Source organism: Babylonia areolata, chromosome 29 (genome assembly GCF_041734735.1).
Source record: "Babylonia areolata isolate BAREFJ2019XMU chromosome 29, ASM4173473v1, whole genome shotgun sequence".
NCBI lineage: Eukaryota > Metazoa > Mollusca > Gastropoda > Neogastropoda > Buccinidae > Babylonia > Babylonia areolata.
Window position 1 is genome coordinate 15,036,771 of NC_134904.1, and position 27,304 is coordinate 15,064,074.

The 27,304-nt window shown below is 41.9% G+C and overlaps 1 protein-coding gene across 1 annotated transcript; it reads right to left on the minus strand.

Moving 5' to 3' along the window:
* Nucleotides 1-3,720: 3,720 nt before the first annotated feature.
* LOC143274928 (TLC domain-containing protein 2-like) lies at nt 3,721-16,431 on the minus strand. Its single transcript, XM_076578929.1, has 5 exons — nt 16,141-16,431; nt 15,901-15,983; nt 8,591-8,673; nt 5,555-5,726; nt 3,721-4,037 (listed from the first exon to the last, which is right to left on the minus strand). The coding sequence occupies exons 1-5, from the start codon at nt 16,359-16,361 to the stop codon at nt 3,823-3,825; spliced, it is 774 nt and encodes a 257-aa protein (XP_076435044.1). The 5' UTR covers nt 16,362-16,431; the 3' UTR covers nt 3,721-3,822.
* Nucleotides 16,432-27,304: the final 10,873 nt, after the last annotated feature.

The following is a 27,304-nucleotide window of genomic DNA, read 5'->3' on the forward strand; positions in this document are numbered from 1 at the left end:
CAGGGATGAAAACAAACATGCAACCAAGATTTAGGACACCTGTACAATGTACAATCAACACAACTTCATGAAACTGGCAGTCTCAAGATAGAATCAATAATCTTCACTTTACTGACAATCTTTGCACACTGAACCAACCTTCGTTCTGCTGGCATTCTTTAAAACAGCTACTTGGACAAAAAAAAAGAGTAAAATACAATGTCTTCCATCCAAGATGCTCTCTGTCCATCATTATTCAAAGACACAATGCATACACGGGAAGAATCTGAACAAATATGTAACACCATTCAAAGTTTATAATTAGCCATACAAATACCTGTATCAAATACAAATACACAAAATATAACCTTCATAAATACAGATATCAAAATAAAAGGCCATAGAAAATGAGGATATATATATATATCACATACGATACTGTGCAGGATCACAAACCACACTGCAAGATGCAGGCGTGTCAATCTGTCGTTAGAGGCAGCTACTTTCTGAGCTGTTCTGTCCACGAGTTGGGAGCCACTGGTCACCACACAGATAGACAGACAGACAGATAGATGAATCGTAAGAAAGATATCCAACCAACCAAACAAAAAAAATCTTTTTACCCACAGAATTTATTGTAATTCACTGCTCTCCAGGCCTCTCAAGGCCTGGCTAAGCGCGTTGGGTTATGCTGCTGGTCAGGCATCTGCTTGGCAGATGTGGTGTAGCATATATGGATTTGTCCGAACGCAGTGACGCCTCCTTGAGCTACTGAAAACTGAAACTCTCCAGGCCTTCATAGTTTTTCGTAAGACTTGTTTTCAAACTCTGAACTCTACACAGAGCGACAGACTGTATCAGCAGAGGAACATGAAGCCAGTTTCAGAACTTTTCCAAATCAACGGAGTTCCTGACTTCCATGAAAGGAAAACTGTGATGTCATCACTCCCCCCTAAACACCAGACAATAGTGATTTTAACTCTCTCCATACGAACGGCGAAAGAGATGACGTTAACAGCGTTTCACCCCAATTACCATCATCAAAATATTGCAAGCCGAAGGCTCTTATACTGAAGAGGTGAATGTTGACAAATAATACCACAATTCTGATGACGGATGCTAAAGGTTGGGTCATTCAGACACCCACTGGACATCCGAGGGGTCTGTGTAGAGGAGAAGAAAGGACTGGCCGTACTGAGAGAGTTAAAATAAGGAAGAAAACTATCCAAAAAATACTCAGTAGTCAATAACTGATCTCTGCAAGTTATGCTTGGGGGGAACTCTGAAGGATGCAAGGGAGATTATCCTTGGGGGGACTCTGAAGGATGCAAGGGAGATTATCCTTGGGGGACTCTGAAGGATGCAAGGGAGATTATCCTTGGGGGACTCTGAAGGATGCCGGGAGGATAAAGACCTGAGCAAGGTATGAGTGGTCAGTTTAGTTCTTTGTCCATTCTCATCTAAAAACAAACCTACACAAAATTCTCCAGCATTCTGAGGAAACTGGCAGCACAGCCAATCAGGTCAACAACAAATGACCACAGGTTCTACAGGAAAAGGATTTTGTTTAGTTGTTTTTTTGTGTGTGTGTGTGTTTTGTTTTCCTTGAGTGACAAAACTGCTTCTGTGGTTTCAGTCAGTCACAAGCACTGTTTGATGATCATTATTCCTACTGATATATAGTGCTGTTTGATGATCATTATTCCTACTGATATATAGTGCTGTTTGATGATCATTATTCCTACTGATATATAGTGCTGTTTGATGATCATTATTCCTACTGATATACAGTGCTGTTTGATGATCATTATTCCTACTGATATATAGTGCTGTTTGATGATCATTATTCCTACTGATATATAGTGCTGTTTGATGATCATTATTCCTACTGATATATAGTGCTGTTTGATGATCATTATTCCTACTGATATATAGTGCTGTTTGATGATCATTATTCCTACTGATACATAGTGCTGTTTGATGATCATTATTCCTACTGATATATAGTGCTGTTTGATTATCATTATTCCTACTGATACATAGTGCTGTTTGATGATCATTATTCCTACTGATATATAGTGCTGTTTGATGATCATTATTCCTACTGATATATAGTGCTGTTTGATTATCATTATTCCTACTGATATATAGTGCTGTTTGATGATCATTATTCATACTGATATATAGTGCTGTTTGATGATCATTATTCATACTGATATACAGTGCTGTTTGATGATCATTATTCCTACTGATATATAGTGCTGTTTGATGATCATTATTCCTACTGATATATAGTGCTGTTTGATGATCATTATTCCTACTGATATATAGTGCTGTTTGATGATCATTATTCATACTGATATATAGTGCTGTTTGATGATCATTATTCATACTGATATACAGTGCTGTTTGATGATCATTATTCATACTGATATATAGTGCTGTTTGATGATCATTATTCATACTGATATATAGTGCTGTTTGATGATCATTATTCATACTGATATACAGTGCTGTTTGATGATCATTATTCATACTGATATATAGTGCTGTTTGATGATCATTATTCCTACTGATATACAGTGCTGTTTGATGATCATTATTCCTACTGATATATAGTGCTGTTTGATGATCATTATTCCTACTGATATATAGTGCTGTTTGATGATCATTATTCCTACTGATACGTAGTGCTGTTTGATGATCATTATTCCTACTGATATATAGTGCTGTTTGATTATCATTATTCCTACTGATACATAGTGCTGTTTGATGATCATTATTCCTACTGATATATAGTGCTGTTTGATTATCATTATTCCTACTGATATATAGTGCTGTTTGATGATCATTATTCCTACTGATATATAGTGCTGTTTGATTATCATTATTCCTACTGATATATAGTGCTGTTTGATGATCATTATTCATACTGATATATAGTGCTGTTTGATGATCATTATTCATACTGATATACAGTGCTGTTTGATGATCATTATTCCTACTGATATATAGTGCTGTTTGATGATCATTATTCCTACTGATATATAGTGCTGTTTGATGATCATTATTCCTACTGATATATAGTGCTGTTTGATGATCATTATTCATACTGATATATAGTGCTGTTTGATGATCATTATTCATACTGATATACAGTGCTGTTTGATGATCATTATTCATACTGATATATAGTGCTGTTTGATGATCATTATTCATACTGATATATAGTGCTGTTTGATGATCATTATTCATACTGATATATAGTGCTGTTTGATGATCATTATTCATACTGATATATAGTGCTGTTTGATGATCATTATTCATACTGATATACAGTGCCTGTCTTCAGTCGGAGACCAAGCTCTCAACACTGTACAGACACACTTGCACAACAGGCTCACTACCTGGGTACAGCCTGTGGACAGCTACCTTTAGCTACCAGTCACTTGCCTTTGATTTCCTGTGTCATTCAGACAGGCCTCAGTCTCTCTCTCTCTCTCACACACACACACACACACACACACACACACACACAATCTACCAATGATTTATCAGAGTGGATTTTTCTTCACAACTGGCTTGGACAGGGAAACAGACCCTTTTGTTGTAATTCTGGTGCTCCAAGACCTGCATGCAACTGAGGCCACAAAAAAAAACAAAAAAAAACAAAAAAAAAAACACACACACACACTTTTGTTGCCGTAGATTCTTTTACACGCATACTTAAAAAAAAAAAAAAAGGGGACCTTGGTTTACCCCAATCTCTCGACAGATGGTGAGCCTAACATGTCATCGACGTTAAAAACATTAAAAGAGCGTGAGCACACAACCTGGGGCTGGTCAGTCCGTTTTCAACACGCTGTCCTTGTTACCGCCCTTCTTGGAGAAGAAGTCGCTGCGGAGGATGCGGTAGAAGAGCACGATGTTCATGAGGGTGAGGACGGCCAGCCCCATGCTGCCCAGAGAGTAGAAGAGCAGCGGCACCTTGTCCCTGTTGATCACGATCCACCGCGTCATCCAGGCCAGCAGGGAGATGCGGAACACCATGAAGGTGGCTGTCGAGGCAAAAGTCATGAGTGAAAAGTTCAACACAAAAAACAAAGCGAAACATAAAAACCGAAAATGAAAAAAAAAAAACAAAAAAAAAAAAAAAAAACCCACCTCTTCTGTTGAATGAATAAAGGTGGATGGTGATGCACATGCACACACAATCAAAAAGAATCTCTCCCTCACACACACACACACACACACACACACATGCAAAAAAAAAACCCTCATACACACACACAAAAAACTAAATGCACATGCTTACTAAAAACACATCCACACACATGTGAAAACTCACACACACACACACACATACGTTTTTGTTCTTTTATCATCTCCTATCACTCTTAATGAACAGACGCAATATTGAAAACAACAACAAAAACAACACACACACACACACACACACACACACACACACAACACATATACACCACAACACAACCAATAAAACAGTTCTAAAGCTCAACTTTAAAAACACAACCACCACCACCACCAACACCACCTCCACAAAAAAAACCCCACCACCATCAAAGAATTCTCCTTCTTCTTCTTCTTCATTCATGGGCTGCAACTCCCACGTTCACTTGTAAGTACGCAAGTGGGCTTTTATGTGTATGACCTTTTGTACTTTTGTACGTATTACTCTTTTTGTCACAACAGGTTTCTCTGAGTGAAATTCGGGTTGCTCTCCCCAGTGAGAGCATGTCGCTACACTGACAGTACCACCCCTTTTTTTTTTTTCTGCCTGCGATTTCATTTGTTTTTCCTATCCAAGTGGATTTTTTTTCTACAGAATTTTAACCAGGGACAACCCTTTTGTTGCCATGGGTTCTTTTACATGCACTAAATGCATGCTGCAAACGCGACCTCGGTTTATCATCTTATACGAATGACTAGCGTCCAGACCACCACTCAAGGTCTAGTGAAAGGGGGAGAAAATACTGGCGACTGCCGGTGTGATTCGAACCAGCGCGCTCAGATTCTCTCGCTTCCTAGAAGGACGTGTTACCTCTCGGCCATCACTCCACTCCGGTTTTTACCCCGCCAGTGGAGTGATGGCCTAGAGGTAACGCGTCCGCCTAGGAAGCGAGAGAATCTGAGGGCGCTGGTTCGAATCACGGCTCAGCCGCCGATATTTTCTCCCCCTCCATTAGACCTTGAGTGGTGGTCTGGACGCTAGTCATTCGGATGAGACGATAAACCGAGGTCCCGTGTGCAGCATGCACTTAGCGCACGTAAAAGAACCCACGGCAGCAAAAGGGTTGATCCTGACAAAATTCTGTAGAAAAATCCACTTCGACAGGAAAAACAAATAAAACTGCACACAGGAAAAAATACCAAAAAAATGGGTGGCGCTGTAGTGCAGCGACGCACTCTACCTGGGGAGAGCAGCCCGAATTTCACACAGGGAAATCTGTTGTGATAAAAAGAAATACAAATACAAATGTAGACAGCCATACTCCATTTTCGGGAGGTATCAAAGAATCGAAATCTACAAGAAGCGAAAAAAACGACGACGCACCCAGGTTGATGAGGCTGTTGACGCGGTAGGGGACACTCTTGCGGGACACTCCGCAGATCTGCATCAGCTGTCGGATATGCAGGAAGATGGAATTGACCTCCACCAGCAGTCCCACCACCGCATACCCCACATAGAGCTGGGTCGTCACCGACACCATGTAGCATGTGATGATCTGCACACACACCACGTGCACACACACACACACACACACACATGTGCACGCACACACACACACACACACACATGTGCACACGCACACACACATAGTTGTTAGTTTTTCATTAGAAATATGTTATATTGTTATGTTTTTTTTGTGGTTATTTTTTAAACAAAACTTAAATCAATAATTTTCACACACACACACACTTTCACTTACTCGTATGCATACACAGTAATCCCCCCCCCCCCCCCCCCCCTCCTCCCACTCAATTTTTTTTCCTTCCCTCGTCTAATATCACTTACAGTGAAAAGACGTTAAACTAAAGAATGAACACACACACATGCACATACACACACACACAAACATATGTGCACACAAGCACAGATACATTTAGTTTCTTTGAAACATATATCCAGTATTCAATTAACAAGACCAGAAATCTTGTGTGTTTTGGGTAATGTAACACATACACACACTCACACACACACACACAAAAACAAGCGCACACTTTTAGTTTCTTTAACTCTCTCCATACGAACGGCGAAAGAGACGACGTTAACAGCGTTTCATCCCAGTTACCATCATCAAAATGTTGCAAGCGGGAGGTTCTTATACTGAAGAGGTGACTGTTGACAAAGAATACCACAATTCTGACGACGGAAGCTAAAGGTTGGGTCATTCAGACACCCACTGGACATCCGAGGGGTCTGGGTAGAGGAGAAGAGAGGACTGGCCGTACTGAGTGAGTTAAAACATATATCCAGTATTCAAATAACAAGACCAGTAATATGTGTGTTATGGGTAATGTAGCTTTGTCAATATTTGACCTCTCTCACACACACACACATTTAGTTTCTTTGAAACATGTATCCAATATTCAAATAACAAGACCAGACCAGAAATGAGGGAGAAATCATTTTTAGCGTATCTCAGTTGCTGAAGTTAGAAATAAGTTCTTCTGGTCATAAACCATTCAACAGTTCGTGTGCTACCCAAAATAAAGCCCGTATGTACTACAAGAGAACACCTTATGTACTACAACTGCCAAAGATAACCCAAAATAAGCTCCACACACACACACACACACACCCACCCCACCCCCAGCCCCCACCCCACCCCACCCTTCCACCCAAGTGCTACAAATGTACAAGACTACGCCCAAAATAAACCCCACAAGTGCTACAACAGAATGCACAAAATACACCCCGCAAGTGCTACAAAATCAACCACATATCTGCTACAAGAGAACACCCAAAATAAACCCTGAAAGTGCAACAAGAGAAAACCAATATAAACCCCACAAGTGCTACAAGAAAACACCCAAAATAAACCCCATAAAGCAACAAGAGAATACCCAAAATAAACCCTGTCATTGCAACACAAGAACACCCAAAATAAACACTGAACATGCAACAAGAGAACACCCAAAATAAACCCCAAAAAGCAACAAGAAAACACCCAAAATAACCCCCATAAAGCAACAAGAGAATACCCAAAATAAACCCTGTCATTGCAACACAAGAACACCCAAAATAAACACTGAACATGCAACAAGAGAACACCCAAAATAAACCCCAAAAAAGCAACAAGAGAACACCCAAAATAAACCCCAAAAAGCAACAAGAGAATACCCAAAATAAACCCTGTCATTGCAACACAAGAACACCCAAAATAAACACTGAACATGCAACAAGAGAACACCCAAAATAAACCCCAAAAAGCAACAAGAGAACACCCAAAATAAACTCTGAAATTGCAACAAGAGAACACCCAAAATAAACCCTGTCATTGCAACAAGAGAACACCCAAAATAATACCCCAAAAAAACAAGAGAACACCCAAAATAAACCTCCAAAAAGCAACAACAAAAAAACACCCAAAATAAACCCTGTCATTGCAACAAGAGAACACCCAACCCCCCCCCCCCCCCACCCCCCAACTCCCCCACCCCCCAAAAAAACAACAAGACAACACCCAAAAATACCCCCAAATGCAACAAGAGAACACCCAAAATAAACCCTCAAGTGCTTCAATAGAACACCAAAAATAAACCCCATAAGTACTTCAAGAGAACATCCAAGATATACTCCCTCAAATGTTACTCAAGAACACCCAAAATAAACCTCGCAAGTGCTACAAGAAAACACCCAAAATAAATGCCTGTATGTACTACAAGAGAACACCCATAATAAAGCCTGTATGTACAACAAAAGAACACCCAAAATAAAGCCTGCATGTACCACAAGAGATCACCTAAAATAAAACCTGTGTATGCTGCAAGTGAACACCCAAAATATAGCCCGCATGTACCACAAAACAACATCCAGAAAAAAAAGCCTGCATATACTACAAGTGAACACCCAAAACAAATCCTGCATGTACTACAACTACAAGAGCACACCCAAAATGCCTGTACGCACTGCAACTACAAGAGAACACCCAATACAAAGCCTGCATGCACTACAAGAGCACACCCAGTACAAAGCATGCATGTACTACAACTCCAAGAGAACACCCAATATAAATCCTGCATGTACTACAAGAGAACACCCAGTACAAAGCCTGCAAATACTACAAGTACAAGAGAACACCCAATATAAATCTTGCGTGTACTGCAAGAGAACATCCAGAATAAAGCCTGCATGTACTACAAGAGCACACCCAAAATGCCTGCATGTACTACAACTACAAGAGCACACCCAAATTGCCTGGATGTACTACAACTACAAAAGAACACCCAATACAAAGCCTGCGTGTACTACAAGAGAACTCCCAGCACAAAGCATGCATGCACTAGAACTACAAGAGAACGTCTAAATAAACCATGCCGGTGACGTTAGAGAGAACAGCGACAGTGGCGTGCCACCAGTACTGACCACGATGTGATGACCGACCAGCTCCAATGACTGACGCGTCCTCTGACACACCACCATGTCAATCATGTCGTACACAAAGTAACCTGTCAAGATGATAGCATTCAACTTTCATGAAAATGTACCTGCTTTTTTATGAAGTGGTCCATTAACATTTTGCGAAGTTTGTAGTAATAGATATATATAATATATATACTTGTGTGGGCTAGTTGGCCTTTGGGAACCATCCCAACACTGACTGTCCTAAAACCCTCTTGGCCGAGAGAGTGGGATATATACATATATATACATATGTATATACATATAGAGTGAGAGAGAGAGAGAAAGACAGATAGATATATAGATATAGATACATATATAAAACATGATAAATCCTGCACTTGCTGGCACCATTCCATGAAAGCAGTTCCACAGGGGTAGATTTTTGACTGGGAACAACAACAAAAAATGCTAAATTAAACCCCAAAGGAAAGAATTGTCCTTTTATTTTCTACTCTGAAATCTCTGCCCACAGCACTTCATCAGGAGGGACTGTAGAAAGCTCTATAAAAATTGAAATTAAATTTTTTTTTTTTTTTTTAAAGACGCTCTTCTCGTGAAGCCATAGTCTCTTGATTAAGCGCTATGGGCCAAAATTTCAGAGTAAAAAAAAAAAAAAAAAGGAATATTCTTTTCTTTGGAGTTTTAGTTTGCGTTATATATATGTGTGTGTGTGTGTGTGTGTGTGTGTGTGTGTGTGTGTGTGTGTGTGTATGAGTGTGAGGGTGTAAGAGTGTGTGGGTGTGCATCCTGTAAACACAAAAAGCACAAAACACACACCACCTATATTTGTGTGGAAATGGGGGGGGGGGGGGGGGCTGGGACGTTGGGTGGCGGTGTTGGGGGGCTGGGGGGGGGGAAGAAGGGATGGGGGGGGGGGGGGAGACAGATGCAAATACACCTATAAACGTTTGTAGTGTCAACATCTTCCTTTCAGTGAGGGGGCCTTGCCCCAGCCAGAGTTCTACAGTTTCTCCAAACAACTGCAGGGCTCACTCACTTACTCAGGGTGTGTGGTTTGTCACAACAGAGAGACAGGGCTTGCACTGTGCAGACAGAAGCTCCTGGCACACTAAACTCTGCTCACAAAGCAACAACACCCATAGCTCTCACAGGTCACTGAGTGGGTGGCCTTCTCAGCAAGCCATATCATCATCTGTGGCACCATGACAGCATCAAAAGACAACTTTTCTAGAGTTTTACCTTTATTCTTAAACCCTTCTATCTATCCCTGGTATCCTACAAAAGTCTACTTTGATAGCTTTCTATCCCTAGTATCCTAGATGCATCTACATTGATAGCCTTCTATCCCTAGTATCCTAGATACATCTACATTGATAGCCTTCTATTCCTAGTATCCTAGATGCATCTACACTGACAGCCTTCTAACCCTAGTATCCTAGATACATCTACATTGATAGCCTTCTATCCCTAGTATCCTAGATACATCTACATTGATAGCATTCTATTCCTAGTTTCCCAGATGCATCTACATTGATAGCCTTCTATTCCTAGTATCCTAGATGCATCTACACTTACAGCCTTCTAACCCTAGTATCCTAGATACATCTACATTGATAGCCTTCTATTCCTAGTATCCTAGATGCATCTACTTTGATAGCTTTCTATCCCTAGAATCCTTGATACATCTGCATTGATAGCATTCTATGCCTAGATACATCTAGACTGACAGCATTCTATCCTTAGTATCCTAGATACATCTACATTGATAGCCTTCCATCCCTAGTATCCCAGATACATCTGCATTGATAGCCTTCTATTTCTGGTATCCTAGATACATCTGCATTGATAGCCTTCTATCCTTAGTATCCTAGATACATCTACATTGATAGCCTTCCATCCCTAGTATCCCAGATACATCTGCATCGATAGCCTTCTAACCCTAGTATCCTAGATACATCTACACTGATTGCCTTCTATCCCTAGTATCCTACATACATCTACATTGATAGCCTTCTATCCCTAGTATCCTAGATACATCTACATTGATAGCCTTCCATCCCTAGTATCCTAGATACATCTGCATTGATAGCCTTCTATCCCTAGTATCCTAGATACATCTACATTGATAGCCTTCTATCCCTAGTATCCTAGATACATCTACATTGATAGCCTTCTATCCCTAGTATCCTAGATACATCTACATTGATAGCCTTCTATCCCTAGTATCCTAGATACATCTGCATTGATAGCCTTCTATCCCTAGTATCCTAGATACATCTGCATTGATAGCCTTCTATCCCTAGTATCCTAGATGCATCTACATTGATAGCCTTCTAACCCTAGTATCCTAGATACATCTACACTGATAGCCTTCTAACCCAAGTATCCTAGATACATCTGCATTGATAGCCTTCTATCCCTAGTATCCTAGATACATCTACATTGATAGCCTTCCATCCCTAGTATCCCAGATACATCTGCATCGATAGCCTTCTAACCCTAGTATCCTAGATACATCTACACTGATTGCCTTCTATCCCTAGTATCCTGGGGGGAAAAAAAGAGTCTATTTTAACAGTAAAACACATTAACTTCCAAACAGAAAAAAAAAATTGTGGTGTTGCACTGCAGTGACATGCTCTCCACAGGGGGAGCAACTGGAAGTTCACAAGGGTTATCTGTTGTTACCCCCCAAATAATCAACACAATACAATCCTATACTTTATGAGAATTTTTTTTTTTTTACAAAATGAATGTAAAACATTAACTGTGCCTTTTTTTTTTCTTTTTTTGTTTTTTGGGGGGTTTTTTACATGTATAAATTTTAACTGTGATAGTTTTTATCTTCTTTTGTTCTCTGAGGTTTTTGTGCATGTGCACTGCAGTTTTAGTGTTGTTTTATTGACAGGATGTAGTTTTGTGGGGTTTGTAAAATTGCGCTTCATTGTGAATGTTTTTGTTCAAATCATTTAACTCTTTGCATACATTTTGTAACGCCCTTTCAGCTAGCTTCTGCTTGAATTGCTGAGAGCCCGAACCAAAAACTGATTATTATCACTGACATTATCATCAATTCATCATCATCATTATCATTTGAACAATTATCAATATTATTATTGTACTTGTTGTTATTCTTATTATCGTTATCATTATTATTGTTGTTGAGGTTGTTGTTGCTTCTGTTGTTGCTGCTGCTGTTTTTGTTCACAGAAAGGCACATGTTTGATAATTCCTTTTTCTATGAACAGGTGTGTGTCAGTGTGTCTGCTTGTGTGTGTGTGTGTGTGTGTGTGCGTGTGTGTGTGTGTCACTGTGTGTGTGTGTGTGTGTGTGTCAGTGTGATTGTGTGTGTGTGTGTGTGTGTGTGTGTGTATGTGTGTGTGTGTGTGTGATTGGTAGGTAGGTAGAGAGAGGTAGAGAGAGAGAGAGAGAGAGTGTGTGTGTGTGTGTGTGTGTGTGTGTGCATGTATGAATTCATTCCGTATTGTCACTAAATGCATAAAAGCTTTGAGCTATGCTTCAGGTGTGTCCAACAAAAATGTTTCAATATTATCATGATTATATAAGTATTATAATATTATCATAATCATGATTATATAAGTATTATTGACAATCTCAACAGACCTTACAAGTTACAGGGCCCACAAACTGCACAGATCTACATCATCCTCACTTGCTGAGGGTGAATCATAGAAAGACGCTCAAAGATAATTGAATTTGTAGAGCAGCACATACGATCAGAACATAAGCACAATCTTCTAAAACAATGTACACATGATTCAATGAATATTTAATGAAAGTGACAGCTCACTGTTTATTTTTGCAATGAACAGCATTCTTGACCTGGTTCTCATAACCACGGAGGTAATACCAAGGCACTTCACTACAGCCCAGAGAAATAAATTCATCTCCAACCACCTGTTTGCATTCACAGACACAGATACACACACACACACACACACACACACACACACACACACACACACGCTTAACTACAGCCCCAAGAAATAAATTCGTCAGCAACCACCTGCTTGCATACACACACACACACACACACACTGACTCATTCGCTCACTAACACATACACAGGCATATGTATACAATCACGCCATGGCTTTATTCTGTTAATTTTATTCTCACTTTGCTTGGTTTCGGCTATGAACCAGAGCATACTGAAAGCAGGCATTAAAATTTGGACTTTAAAAGAAACTTGGACGACAGTCCTTAACTTTCTGGTAAAACCAGAAAAAGGATAAATTCATATATAAGCTGATATTCTGCCATTACAATTTCCCCACTGTCATCAATCAACTACATGCCATAGAATTAGAAAGAGGGAGATACATGTCGTATCAGGATGAACCCGAGTGAAGACGTTACTGCTGTTTTGCGATTCACTTTTCGTCTGAGTGTTGTGTTGTCATGGTCTCCGTATACACAGATCTTCTTCTTCTTCTTCTTCTGCGTTCACTCGTATGCACACGAGTGGGCTTTTACGTGTATGACCATTTTTACCCCACCATGTAGGCAGCCATACTCTGTTTTCGGGGGTGTGCATGCTGGGTATGTTCTTGTTTCCATAACCCACCGAACGCCGACATGGATTACAGGATCTTTAACGTGCATATTTAATCTTCTGCTTGCAAAAACACACGAAGGGGGTTCAGGCACTAGCAGGTCTGCACATATGTTGACCTGGGAGATCGGAAAAATCTCCACCCTTTACCCACCAGGCGCCGTCACCGTGATTCGAACCCGGGACCCTCAGATTGACAGTCCAACGCTTTAACCACTCGGCTATTGCGCCCGTCACACAGATCTAATCACTAGCAACGTGAGTAACATCCCTTCATACCCATTATCATACAATACATAGGTACCGAAAAATATGCAAGATTATGCAAAACAAGTCTCTTATTGATAGATGAGCATCAGTTTATCATCAAATAAATTAAGAGCATATAGTAAACTGATTTAAGAGAAACTATTAAATGATTTAAAGTCTGAAAATTCAAACAATCTTTAATGCTCAATTACCATTTTAAATCTGAAAATTTAAATAATCTTTAATGCTCTGTTAAATGAATTAAAGACTGAAAATTTAAACAATCTTTGATAAGAGTAATAGTGAGTCTGGTAAATATATATGTAAGTATATGGCCCTGTGCAACTTCATCTTTCACAGTTTTTATGTATACATGTATTATAAGTCATTCCAAGTATGGTCAGGTTCACCATTCTTCATGCTTTGTTATTAAGTCTAAAAATATTCATTTATAAATAAATACTTTTCATGACAAACAAATATAATTCTGATTCCAGCTCACTCACACACATGCACACTCACACTCAAATTGGCACACACATTTAATATGTGCACACAAATGCACACACACACAATCACATGCACTCATGCACTCACACATAAGCACATTCACTCACCCACACACTAACACAAACACACACACACACATCAAGACACCTGCTCACCATATAATACCCTCTCTCCAGCACATTACACCAAGCCATGCCTTAAGCCAGTAACTTGTCCTACAAATGCACATTTCTTTTATTCAAATTAACTGATTCTGAACTAAAATACAGAAGAAGGCGGCAGAATGGTTAAGATGCTCAGCTGCCACCAATACAGACAGTCCATGAGGGTGTGGGTTCGAATCCCACTCTAGCCCTTTCTCCCAAGTTTGACTGACCTTGAGAAAAAAATTTTTTTTAATAATAATAAATAATAAATAAATAATAATAAAAAAATAATATAATAAAATTTTTAAAAAAAATAAATAATAACCATTGAACCAGATGTGGTGTAGCGTATATGGATTTGTCTGAACGCAGTGACGCCTCCTTGAGAAACTCAAACTGAAACTCGATTCTGAAAGTGAAATGTGTACTGCCTGGCAAACATTGCACATGTCGGTTCATCCCAAGAACAAAGCAGCATGGATCAGCTGAGCCATTCATCTTGCCTTTCACTGGGTCCAAGTTTCCAAGTAAAACGGGCCACGGCTAGTTTGTCACACTGCAAGTCACCACTGCTCAACTGATGACAAATTACGTGTGTATTTTGTATTTCTTTTTATCACAACACATTTCTCTGTGTGAAATTTGGGCTGCTCTCCCCAGGGAGAGCGCGTCGCTACACTACAGCGCCACCCTTTTTTCTTTTTTTTTTTCCAGCGTGCACTTTTATTTGATGAAGCCTTATGTACACGAAAGTGTGTCTTCACAAGTGACTGAGAACACTGATGTTTTTGACTTTTTGCATTCATTATCAGTTGTTTTACTTGTCAGTTTAACGACTTCTCTTTTACGAAGTCCTTTAAGTAATTTCCTGTGATTGTATGTAGATTTTTTTTTTTCAGATTTCACCCTCACTTCACCCTCAATTGCCCAGTTTCCCCCAACCCTCCATTCATTCACATCTCCCACCCCTTCTAACCGATAATACTCAAATGTATTCATTAATATTTCAACAAAATGTTTTCAATCACTGATATGTGTGAGGGGATATTAAACAAAATTCCTCCCTCCACTTTTATTTGTTTTTCCTATCGAAGTGGATTTTTCTACAGAATTTTGCCAGGAACAACCCTTTTGTTGCTGTGGGTTCTTTTATGTGCGCTGTGTGTGTGTGTGTGTGTGTGTGTGTGTGTGTATGTGTGTGTGAGTGTGCACGCGTGTGTGAGTGCGTGCGTGCGTGGGTGAGTGTGTGTGTGTGTGTGTGAGTGCACGTGTGAATGTGTGAGAGAGAGAGAGGGTGCATACCCCATACGAAACTCCCTATTAAATCATTGAACTTCTTCCTCAGTTCTAGAGTAAAAATGTGGTAAAAGAAATAATAACAATAATAATATGGCTACTGACAATTAACTCAAATAAGTGCACCTGATTGTTCCATTTTCCACAGCACATTCTCACATATGCCTGCACACACATTCACACACACTGAGATCCACACACGTAGGTTCACACACACTTGTTATTTTGTGTGTGCTTGGCAGGTCAACAAGTTTGCTCGTATTCCACACTATCACCATTTCTGGCCATCCGACGAACAATAATTTATGCTCGTGTGTGTGTGTGTGTGTGTGTGTGTGTGTGTGTGCAGTACTTGTTTTTCAATCAGTTTCTTTATCATTGATGAACATGTCCGTTGCTGTTCTCAAAATGTGTATCTCACGTGACATCGACAGAGTCGACCACGTGCAACGTGACCTATTTATGTAACGCGTTTCGGGTTCATGTAAACTGTCTGAAACACGTTCATAATTCTGTCAGTTTCCCCCACTCACCCACAGCCATGGATATCAGGACGTAGGAGAACGATGAATACGTCGAAATCATGTCTTCCACCATCTTCGGCGTTTCCCAGAAGCTGGAAAATAGCAGAGAAAAATAAAAGACGATGAGAAAACAAATCTCGACACTTGACCTAGATAATTGCATAACCTACGACCGAGTCATATATCCCAACACAAACACTTTGCATGATCCTGGTAAGATGAAAAGACTAGGAAATCGTGTTTTCTTACCATGAAAGAGCCCAGGGACCACTGATGCAGGCATGGAGAAAAGAAATGGTGATGTTTTTCCATCGCCAGGAACTGTGTGCAGCGGTTCGTGGACACACTTTGGTGGCCAATATTGAAGCCATGTAAAACAGAAACGCCGAAAAGAAAATAATACAAACACCAACCGGAGCTTCCGGAATGCTCTCTGGCCACATTCCGCTTCCAACTGCTGCTGATTCCATTCTAGAAACTGTCAGGAAAATAAAAACAAACAAGTTCAAGCTCCTGCTCTCTCGCACGTTGTGAAGCCAATTGTGGACGCTGCAACAAGTGCCGGATCATTCATCGCCTCGATTTCGTGTATGTGATCACATGACAGCGAAAGTTTTGCCGGCTGCGGTGCTCCCGCGCGCTGTGTAGAAGTTATGGCGAGCCTGAGTCGTAAAACTTCGGAAATCGGGTGTTTGTTTTTGTTGCTGTTGTTTTTGTTTGTTTGTTTGTCGATTTGTTTGTTTAGGTTTATTTACTGTTTACTATCAGCTCAAGAATTCAGGATGCTAAAGTGCGACTCATTCTGTTCATTCCATACCACGTTAGCGTCCTCAGGCTAGACCTCAGCTCCAGGAAGTTTAGGATGCTGAACTTGAGTGGGACGTATTTGCTTATACTGACATGAAATTTTATATTGAATATATAACCAGGAAAATACGTCACACGACGAAAACAATTCGGTTTTGTGTGTGTGTGTGTGTGTGTGTGTGTGTGTGTCAGTGTAGTTTTTGTTTTTTTGTTGTTGTTTTTTTTTGTTGTTGTTGTTTTGCGGCGGCTAACTTCAAGAACTACAGTATTAAAACTGAATGATAACTCATTATGATAAATGCAGGATATTCTTACATTCACCGGCAACCCACGTGAATGGATATATAGTATCAGCATTTAACCATTTTTGTCACCGGTCACTGACCAGTACCGATACTCTTATTTTCCAAAGACAATAATTGAGTGGAACCACCTAGACGATACAATCGTACGCAAAAAGTCAGTGGATAGTTTTAAAGCCTGAACCGGACTATAAAAGGCGGGCGATTTGAATCAAGCCAGTTTCTCACCAGAGTCTGACACTGTGACGTCGGTGAAGGTTTATTCAAAATAAAAGCCTAATAAAGCTACGGTTTGGCTTCATTTATGGCAGAGAGCGAGATTTGCCTAGCAGCTTCCAATCTAGACCTGAATTGACTTTGGAAAGTACAAAATGTGTCAGCTACACGTAATACAAAATTTGAATGCAGAGAAAAGGGGCGGAGCTAGAGCCGTTTGTGTTTGCGCTAGACGTGTCTGTCAGATAAAAATAGCACCAGCACGTGGTACTGTCCGGTGAGAATTGGAAAGCATGCAGACAGCCCCTCGACGTTGGCAACCGTAAACGACCACATTGTTTGTAAAACATGCAAACGGAGAGAAATATGACGATCTACTAACCTTTCACCACCACATGTGACCCATGTAGGGAAGGTCGTCTGGATTTGGATACAAGTCCTGGATAGGCTCTAGTGCGCATGCGCAACCGAAACCTTGCTCTCGGGAGTTAAGACTTTAAATCGGCTCTGGCAAAAGCCAGAAGCCAGTAACACCAACGTGCTGCGCACCCTCCACCGTCGCGTTTATGCCAGTAAATGAACTGTAGCGACGTATCGATCCAGATCCAGATCCAATAAACCCGGGCAGACCAGCACCGGCAAGTGAAGATGAATTCAATGTGCCACGCGCCAGATCGTCTTTGTCTCCTTTCCTGTGTTTCATTAAATAGCCTTCATGTTATCCACAACTGAAGTAAGACCTATGGACACAGATGGTTTTCTTTTCAATCGCCAAAGACGTCAGTGGAACAAGCTCCCTCTGATAACCTCCGACATTCTGATTCCCTCGCATCTTTTAAATCTCGTCTCAAAACTCACCGTCCTTTTCCCTCAGCAATAAGTTCAATTGTGGCAGGTCCACTTCTTTTGCGTTAGCTGTGCTTGACTATGTGTGTATACATATGTATGTGTACATAACTACATGCATGTATATGAATGTGTATTGGCTGTGCGTGTGTTTATGTAAGTTTGTGCCTGCCTATGTGTGCGTATGTGTTAGGGTAGCTGTTAGATACACACTGATGTATGTTAAAATGTATGTATGCAGCGTGCGTGTGTGTGTGTGTCAGTGTGTGTGTGTGTGTGTGTGTGTGTGTGTCCAGTGTGTGTGTGTAGTCACATTTTGGTGTGTGTATGTAACATAGATATAATGTTTTATGTTAACAAAAGCGTTTTTGTAAAGCACCTAGAGCAGATTTCTGGATAGTGTGCTATATAATTATCCATTATTATTAACTGAAGCGTGTTTGCAGCCGCTATGCTTCAAGTTGATTCCCGCCAAAGCACAGCATCCGGCCAACATGTGTGTGGACTCAGTGATACGTGTGTACGGTGCGTGTGTCACAGTGTACTAGTGAGTGCGTGCGTGTATGTACAGTACCGACTCCAGTCTGTGTGTGTGTGTGTGTCTGTGTGTCAGTGTCTGTGTCTCTGCCGTGTGCGTGCCAGTGTGTGTGTGTGTGTGTGTGTGTGTGTGTGTGTGTGTGTGTGTGTGTCCCGGAGTCGTCACTGACGGTGTCAGTGTATCCGTCTGCATCAGCGGTGTGTGTGTGTGTGCCAAGGTGTGTGTGTGTGTGTGTGTGTGTGTGTGTGTGTGTGTGTGTGTGTCTGTCTGTCTGTCTGTCTGTCTCAGTGTGTGTCTGTGTCTCTGTGTGCCAGTGTGTGTGTGTGTATGTGTGTATGTGCCAGTGTGTGTGTGTATGTGCCACTGAGTGTGTGTGTGTGTGTGTGTGTGTGTGTGTGTCAGTGTGCGTGTGTGCCGTGCCGTGTGTGTGTGTATGTGTGCCAGTGTGTGTGTGTTTGTGTGTCTCAGTGTCTGTCTGTCTGTCTGTCTGTCTGTGTCACTCCAGATTCCCTCAAGACCTGACTCCGAGTCCGGCAGACTAAGCGCGGGTTCCCGGGACCGACTTCTGTGTCCGAGTAGCTGCGTCTGCTATGGATTTCTCCGAACACAGTCACGTGACGGCTCCTTGGGCAACCAAGAACTGGACAGAACTCCCAACTGACTGAGGATAGTCCCCAAAACTGAAGCGAAGGAGTTCAGCACAGCTCTCCAATCAGTGTAACTCTGTAAAGTTGACTGTCTTTTCAATGAAAACCACAGCAAACACGTGCCGTGGCACGTGAATCTGACGTCACACATCACTGCAGGAAGAGGAGAAATCTACACTCGAAGCGGAAACAGAGACAGACTCTTTGTTGTTTGTTTTTTTGGGGGGGGAATACTGGCATATAGCTATGAGTGGGTTGGCATTTCAGTGTATACTCTCTCTCTGCCCCCCTCTCGTCTCTCTCTCTCTCTCTCTCTCTCTCTCTCTGTTTTTTTGTTGTTGTTTTTTTTGGGGGGGGCTTTTTTAAATATTTTTTTTCTCCTCTGTTATGTATCTCTACTAACACCATGCTTTCATTTTATTTAGTATCGTGTAGTGTAGACCCTATTCAGGGCGGGGACTGGATGTAAAAAAAAAAAATGCACACCAGTTCTTATCTGTCATCCTCGAAATAAAGAATTTGTCTTGTCTTCTCTCTCTCTCTCTCTCTCTCTCTCTCTCTCTCTCTCTCTCTCTCTCTCTGATAAGCACAGCAGATTTTCATAGCTTGTTACTAGTGGGCTCGTGGATCTTCTTCTTCTGCTTCTTCTTCTTCTTCTTCTTTTCCACGAGATGAATTACAAATAATATAGTTGGAAAGTGATTTTTCCAATAACTTTGTATATCATTATGTCTCATCGAAAATGATATTGCGCGGATAGAAAGAAAAGAATAAAATGAGTACACGTAAACTTGAGATTTGGTTTCCATTCATAATGCAGTTAATGCATACGATATTTCAAATAACTATACATATCATATGTCTCCGATCCAATCGACTGGAAAATAAGTCTCGTATGTAGACAAAAAAAAGCCGGAAAACACACACACACACACACACACACACACACACACACACACACACACACACACACACACACACTAAGTCTTGTATGTAGGCAAAAAAAAGAAAACACACACACACGCACACGCAAACGCAAACGCACACACATATGCACACACTGACGCCGGCGCGCGCGCGTATTGAAATCAAAATCTCGTTGTCTGTCTGTCTGTTGTTCAGTCTGCCTGTCTTTCTGTTTGCCAGTTACCAGGGAACGGTGGGTTTTGTTTTTTGTTTTGTTGTTGTTGTTGTTGTTGTTTGTAACAGAGATTAACAGGGTCAAATTCATTTTTTGTTCTTGTTGGTTCAGGTTGTTGTTTTTTTATTGTTTTTTGTTGCTGTTGTTGTTGTTGTTGTATTTACTGAACATCCCAATGGCGTGCAGTGTAGTTGTGATGTGTGTGTGTGTGTGTGCGTGTGTGTGTGTGTGTGTGTGTGTGTGTGTGTGTGTGTGTGTGTGTTTTCCGACTGTTCTACATGCCTTCGTCATTGTTTTGGAGTTTTGTTGTTTCAGTCACTTCTTTGCGTACTTCTACACCTAGTCATTCGGATGACGGACGATAAACCGAGGTCCCGTGTGCAGCATGCACTTAGCCTCGCACGTAAAAGAACCCAAGGCAACAAAAAGGTTGTTCCTTGGCAAAATTCTGTAGAAAAATCCACTTCGATAGGAAAAACAAATATAACTGAACGCACGGGAAAAAATACCAAAAAAACGGGTGGCGCTGTAGTGTAGCGACGCGCTCTCCCTGGGGAGAGCAGCCTGAATTTCACACAGAGAAATCTGTTGTGATAAAAAGAGAAATACAATACAATGACATATTGTACAGAACCTTGACGTGGCACGTCGTAGCGCAAGTCCTCTTCAACTTGATCCACAAGAGCGAAAATGGCTGCCCGTTCAAAACGAAACTTCTTCCGTATTTTAGTGGTGGAAAAAGAGTCCAACGGGTTATTCCTGTCGCGAAAAATGCGGCCTGGGCGAATTCTCTGACGACGACGTCGCTGAAAGTAGTATCTTGCGGCCATTTTGAAACTAGCAGTAGGCTGAAGCCTTCTCGCGTAGGCTAGCGAAATCGGCAGCCTAAATCGGAGCTGTTTAGGCTACCTTTTAGTCAAAAGCCTAACCCAAGTCTGGGTTCGTGCATTGCGATTTAGCCGACCGTAGGCTGGCCTTGCGACCAAGGCCTTGCGACCTTGAGTCCGTAGGCTGGATTGGTGCATTGGACCCAAGCATGTCTGTGAGAGACTGAGGTGAGATGACAAAAACCCAGAATGGATTCTGAGGCCTGACTGAAAGAGTCGGGGAAGAGGAAGAGATGGAGAGACGTGGTTGCCAGGTAATTCAGTATTGGTGCGGTCGGTTACTACGCTTGTGTGTGTGTGTGCGTGCGTGTGTGTGTGCGTGCGTGTGTGTGTGTGTGTGTGTGTGTAAGTGTGTGAGTGTGCGTGTGTGCGTGTGTGTGTGTGTGTGTGTGTGTGTGTGCGTGCGTACGTACGTGCGTGCGTGTGTGTGTGTGCGCGCGCGTGTGTATTTTTTTTCCTTTTTTTTTTTTTTTTTTTTTAATCACATACAAGATTACTTTCGCTGAAACATATATGTAAAGTTATTTGAAATGTGGTATGCATCAGCTGCATTATGAATGAAAACCAAATCTTTATGTGTATATGATCTTCATCTCTTCCCCCCCCCCCCCCCCCCCCCCCCCGCACCCCCCGCCATATGGATGCCAGATCATTATTGGTGCCCCCCACACCAGCCCGACACTAGTGTGTTGGTTCGTTCTTTAGTTTAGCGTCTTTTCACTATCATTGATATCAGACGGTTAAAAAAAAAAGGGGGGGGGGTCAGGGGTTGTAGGGGTGGGGGGGGGGGGTCGTAGGAGGGGAGAGGAAAACAGAAAATGTAGAAAACTACCGAAAAAAATGCATAACTAACATGCAGCTACATTTAACAGTAACAATTCAATGATGATAACAATAATCACAAACCATTAACACGATTCTGAAGTACATTAACTCACTCAGTCCTCTCTTCTCCTCTACACAGACCCCTCGGATGTCCAGTGGGTGTCTGAATGACCCAACCTTTAGCTTCCGTCGTCAGAATTGTAGTATTCTTTGTCAACATTCACCTCTTCAGTATAAGAGCCTTCCGCTTGCAATATTTTGGTAATGGTAATTGGGATGAAACGCTGTTAACGTTGTCTCTTTCGCCGTTCGTATGGAGAGAGTTAAAGGAATTTAGAAATAGGGCTATGAACTAATGCCTGTGAAAGTTCGACCATAAGAACCTCGTCAGAAATAACATTCCAAAAATCATCTGCAGAATAGTCATTCTATTTGAAATACTTGGGCAAGAAGGTTCGTAACTGCTTACTGTGAAACAAACAATGATGCAAACTGAACTGCTTACCACAGATTCATGTAACATTTTCACTATACTTTGTGTTGTGTGTGTGAGTGTGTGTGTGTGTGTGTGTGTGTGTGTGTGTGAGAGAGAGAGAGTGCGTGCGTGCGTGCCAGTGCGTGCATGTGTGCGTACGTGCGTGTGTCTGTTGTTGTTTTTCTTTTTTTGTTACATATAAGATTATTTTAAATGAGACATATGATATGTAAAGTTATTTGAAATATCGTATGCATCAGCTGCATTATGAATGAAGACCAAATCTTTACGTGTATTTATTATTTTCTTTTTTTCCCGCACAATATCATTTTCAATGAGACATAATGATATGCAAAGTTATTGGAAATATGACTTTCCAACAAAATCATTTCTGTAAACAGCTGTGGTCATATTTTCATGCTGTCGAATTCGTTTTGCTGTTTACCATATAATTTTTTTTTTGCAAAAAAATAATGTCAGCATATAAACCTTTGGACTGAGAAAACAGAAAAAAAAAAGTCATAAATCTAACCTTTGTTTTAAAAAAAAAAGTCAGTGTTTTTTGGGGGGTTTTTTTGTTTTGTTTTGTGTTTGTTTGGTTGTGGACATATATCCTTTGAATGGATGAAGCCCACATCTTCAAGACCGAGAAGTATGTTAGTCTAGCCAGCAGCCTGAGAGAATCTGGCTTCCAAGCCAAAGTCTTCGCCATAGAGATTGGTGCTAGAGGGTTTGTGGGCGCATCTGCCTACAGCCTCATGAAACAGCTGTCGATTTCTGGCAGACAGAGGACATGGGCTCTCAAGGCAATGGCAGAGGCAGCAGAAAAGAGTTCCAGCTGGATCTGGTCGAGGAGGAATGACCAACTCAAACTAGGCGTACGATGGTTCAGTGGTTAAAACGTCTCCCAGAAAAGGTGACTCAGTTCTGAAGTAGCGACCACCCTGGAAGTGCGGGTTCGAACCTGCTGAGGACCGGGGAAAAAAAAAGAAAAGGCGGCAATACAGGGGCATCCAGGAGTCATGACCTGGGTGCGGCCCGGCCCCCTTAGAGTGTAAGGAGTTAAGGGCCGAAACACTTGACTGAGGGGGGGCTTCTTCTCTGAAAATCTTGTACTGCCCAGCTCTCCCTAGAGTTTCTTGTCACTTTGGGATGTGTCAAGAGATGAAAATTATGGATATTTCCGGGTCAAAACAACTTGGGTCTTTTGTCTTTAACGTTGGCTTTTGCTCTTGGTTACAACACAGTTGAATGGTATAGGAACCAAACTTGTGAAGTCATCACATTTATGACTGATGGTGATGGTTAACAGTTTGAGAGGTCAAAGGTCGGTGTCATTCTTTGGGGGGGGGGGGGGGGGGGAAGCTTGATAGAGGCTATTTCTTACTTCCAGTTTGAAAGCTTGATAGAGGCTATCTCTAACTTCCAGTTTGAAAGCTCGATAGAGGCTATCTCTTACTTCCAGTTTGAATCAGATGTGGAAGTGTGCCAGGTCACGGGTACAGCATGATATATGCAGCAATAAATCATAGGTTAAAGGTCAAGGTCACAAAATGGCAATATGGTATTTACAGGAACATTTAGCACGTGAACGAGAAAGATGGTCTTGTACATAATCTTTATCAAATCTGGTGCAGTACGATTTATCATGGTAGAAACAAAACCCCGTGTGTGTGTGTGTGTGTGTGTGTGTGTGTGTGTGTGTGTGTGTGTGTGTGTGTGTGTGTGTGTGTGTGTGTGTGTGTGTGTGTGTCACAGTGTGTGTGTCACAGTGTGTGCGTGCGTGTGTGTTTGCTACATGTGTGCCAGGTGTTTGTGTGTGTGCTGTGTGTGCGTGCGTGCGTGCATGTCAGTGTGTGTGTGTGTGTGTGTGCGTGCGTGCGTGTGTGTGTGTGTGTGTGTGTGTATGTATGTGTGTGTGTGTGCGTTTGCTACGTGTGTGCATTTGTGTGTGTGCTCTGTGTGTGTGTGTGTGTGTGTGTGTGTGTGTGTGTTTTGCTACGTGTGTGTGTTTTCTACGTGTGTGTGTTTGCGCGTGTGCTGTGTGTGTCTGTGATGTTAAAAGCTGAGCGTACGCGTCGGTACATCGTCATTTGTCGCTGTTGACGATGTCTTAGTTTTGTAGGTAGTGAGTTATCACTATCAGAGAGAAAGACAGAGAGGGTGTGTGGGAGTGTCAGCGGCTTTTTTGTGTGTGTGTGTGTTGTCACACTGGTTTGACATCCCTGTGTACCTGTGTTTTCTCTTGAATCGTCTGGGGGCAGTGTGTGTGTGTGGGGGGGGGGGGGTGCGGTGGGTGGGGGGGGGAGTGCGGAGGGGTGCGTTTGGAAGAGGAGAGAGGGGTGTCTGTCGATTGGTTGTGTCCTCCTTGTATTGTGCCATTGAGTGTATTACACACACTCACACACAGACACACCGACACACAGACACAGACACACACACACACACCGTCGCACGCGCGCGCACACACAGACACACAGACGCACACACACACACACACACACACACAAACACACACACACACACACAAACACACGCAAACACACACACGCACACACACACACACATACACACACTCTCTCTCTCTCTCACAGACACACACACACTCACACACACACCACACACGCACGCACGCACACACACACACACACCACACACACGCACGCACGCACACACACAAACACACACACACACTCACACACACACACACACACACACACACACACACACACACAGAGTAACAGTGTACTTAACGAACTGGGAATTGGTGATGATGATTATTCTGATTCACACACACACACACACACACACACACACACACACACACACACACACACACACACACACACACACACACACAGAGTAACAGTGTACTTAACGAACTGGGAATTGGTGATGATGATTATTCTGATTCACACACACACACACACACACACACACACACACACACACACACACACACACACACACAGTATAGCGAACTGGCGAATCGGGATTACTAGTTAATCTAGTCATCTTGCCACGTTCACGTATCGGAAATTGACAAATCAGATGATAGGCAAATCGGGAATTGGCGAATCAGGAAATGGGCGAATCCACGAATAGGCGAATCGTGATTTGGCACCATATACTTGCTTGTACCGGGCACAGCGCAGACGTCTACTGCACCTGGTAGGGTACATTTCATGTTTTGTTGTTGTTGTTGTTGTTTTTAAGGTGGAAGGTGGCAGAATGGTTAAGACGCTCAGCTGCCAATACAGAGAGTCCGTGAGGGTGTGGGTTCGAATCCCGCTCTCGCCCTTTCTCCTAAGTTTGACTGGAAAATCAAACTTAGCGTCTAGTCTTTCGGATGAGACGATAAACCGAGGTCCCGTGTGCAGCACGCACTTGGCGCACTGAAAAAGAACCCATGGCAACGAGAGTGTTGTCCTCTGGCGAAATTACGTAAAATGAAATCCACTTTCATAGATACACAAATATGTAAGCATGCACTCAAGGCCTGACTAAGCGCATTGGGTTATGCTGCTGGTCAGGCATCTGCTCAACAGATGTGGTGTAGCGTGTATGGATTTGTCCGAACGCAGTGACGCCTCCTTGAGAAAGTGAAACTGAAACTGAAACTGTTGTTTTTTCCTGCACCGATATGAATTACTTTCCACAGTACAGCACGCACCATGACGTGCTGTTGTTGACTTTGTAAAAGGTGTGTGCAGTTGTTGTTGTTTTTTACCGACAGCAAATCTGTGTGGCTTTTACGTTTGTATTGTTTGTAATCCTGTTTGCAAGGTAATGTGTGTGTGTGTGTGTGTGTGTGTGTGTGTTGGAGCTCATGTACGTTTATATGTATTTGACTGTGCTTTAGCTTTCATATCTGTGAAACTGCATGTTTGGTGCATATCTGTTATGCATGTGTGGGTGTATGTGTGAATGTGTGTCTTCATGTTTTACATTTATTTGCTTATTTATCACCATTGTTGTCTTATTTATTTATTTTTTTATTATTATCATTTTATTATTATTATTATTATTATTATTATTATTACTACTACTACTACTACTACTACTACCTTTTTCTATATTATAATTATTTATTTATTTATGTAAGCTTATCTATTATTTATTCCCCAGTTTTTTTTTTGTTTTTTTGTTGTTTTTTTTTGTTTTGTTTTTCTCAAGGCCTGACTAAGCGCGTTGGGTTACGCTGCTGGTCAGGCATCTGCTTGGCAGATGTGGTGTGGCGTATATGGTTTTGTCCGAACGCAGTGACGCCTCCTTGAGCTACTGATAATGAAACTGTAATCCTGTGGTAATCCCTGTACAGGGCAACAATCCACAATATTGCGTGTGTGTGCACCCATACACGTCGTGTGCTTAGGCAGCGGCTACGGGTGTCGGGTTCTGTTGGCAGGCATTCAAGTTGTTGTTGACTGTGATTATTTATTATTGGTTGGGCGTTTGCAATGTCAGTGTGGTGTCGGCGTATGTTGGGAGGGGGTGCCAGTGTGATGTGGAAGGGGTGTAGGGGGGGGGGGGGGGGGCGGGCGGAGGGGGCCAAATGGGTGGAGGTCGTGGTGGAGGGGGGGGGGGGGGGGCAGGCGCATATCCTGCTATATACGAATAATAACGAAGGAAAAAAAAAAACACTTGAAATGGGGAGAGGGGTGGAGTCGACTTTCACTTCACCGCGGCAATAGTGTGTCATTCGACATTTCCGGCCTCAGACGTTTGT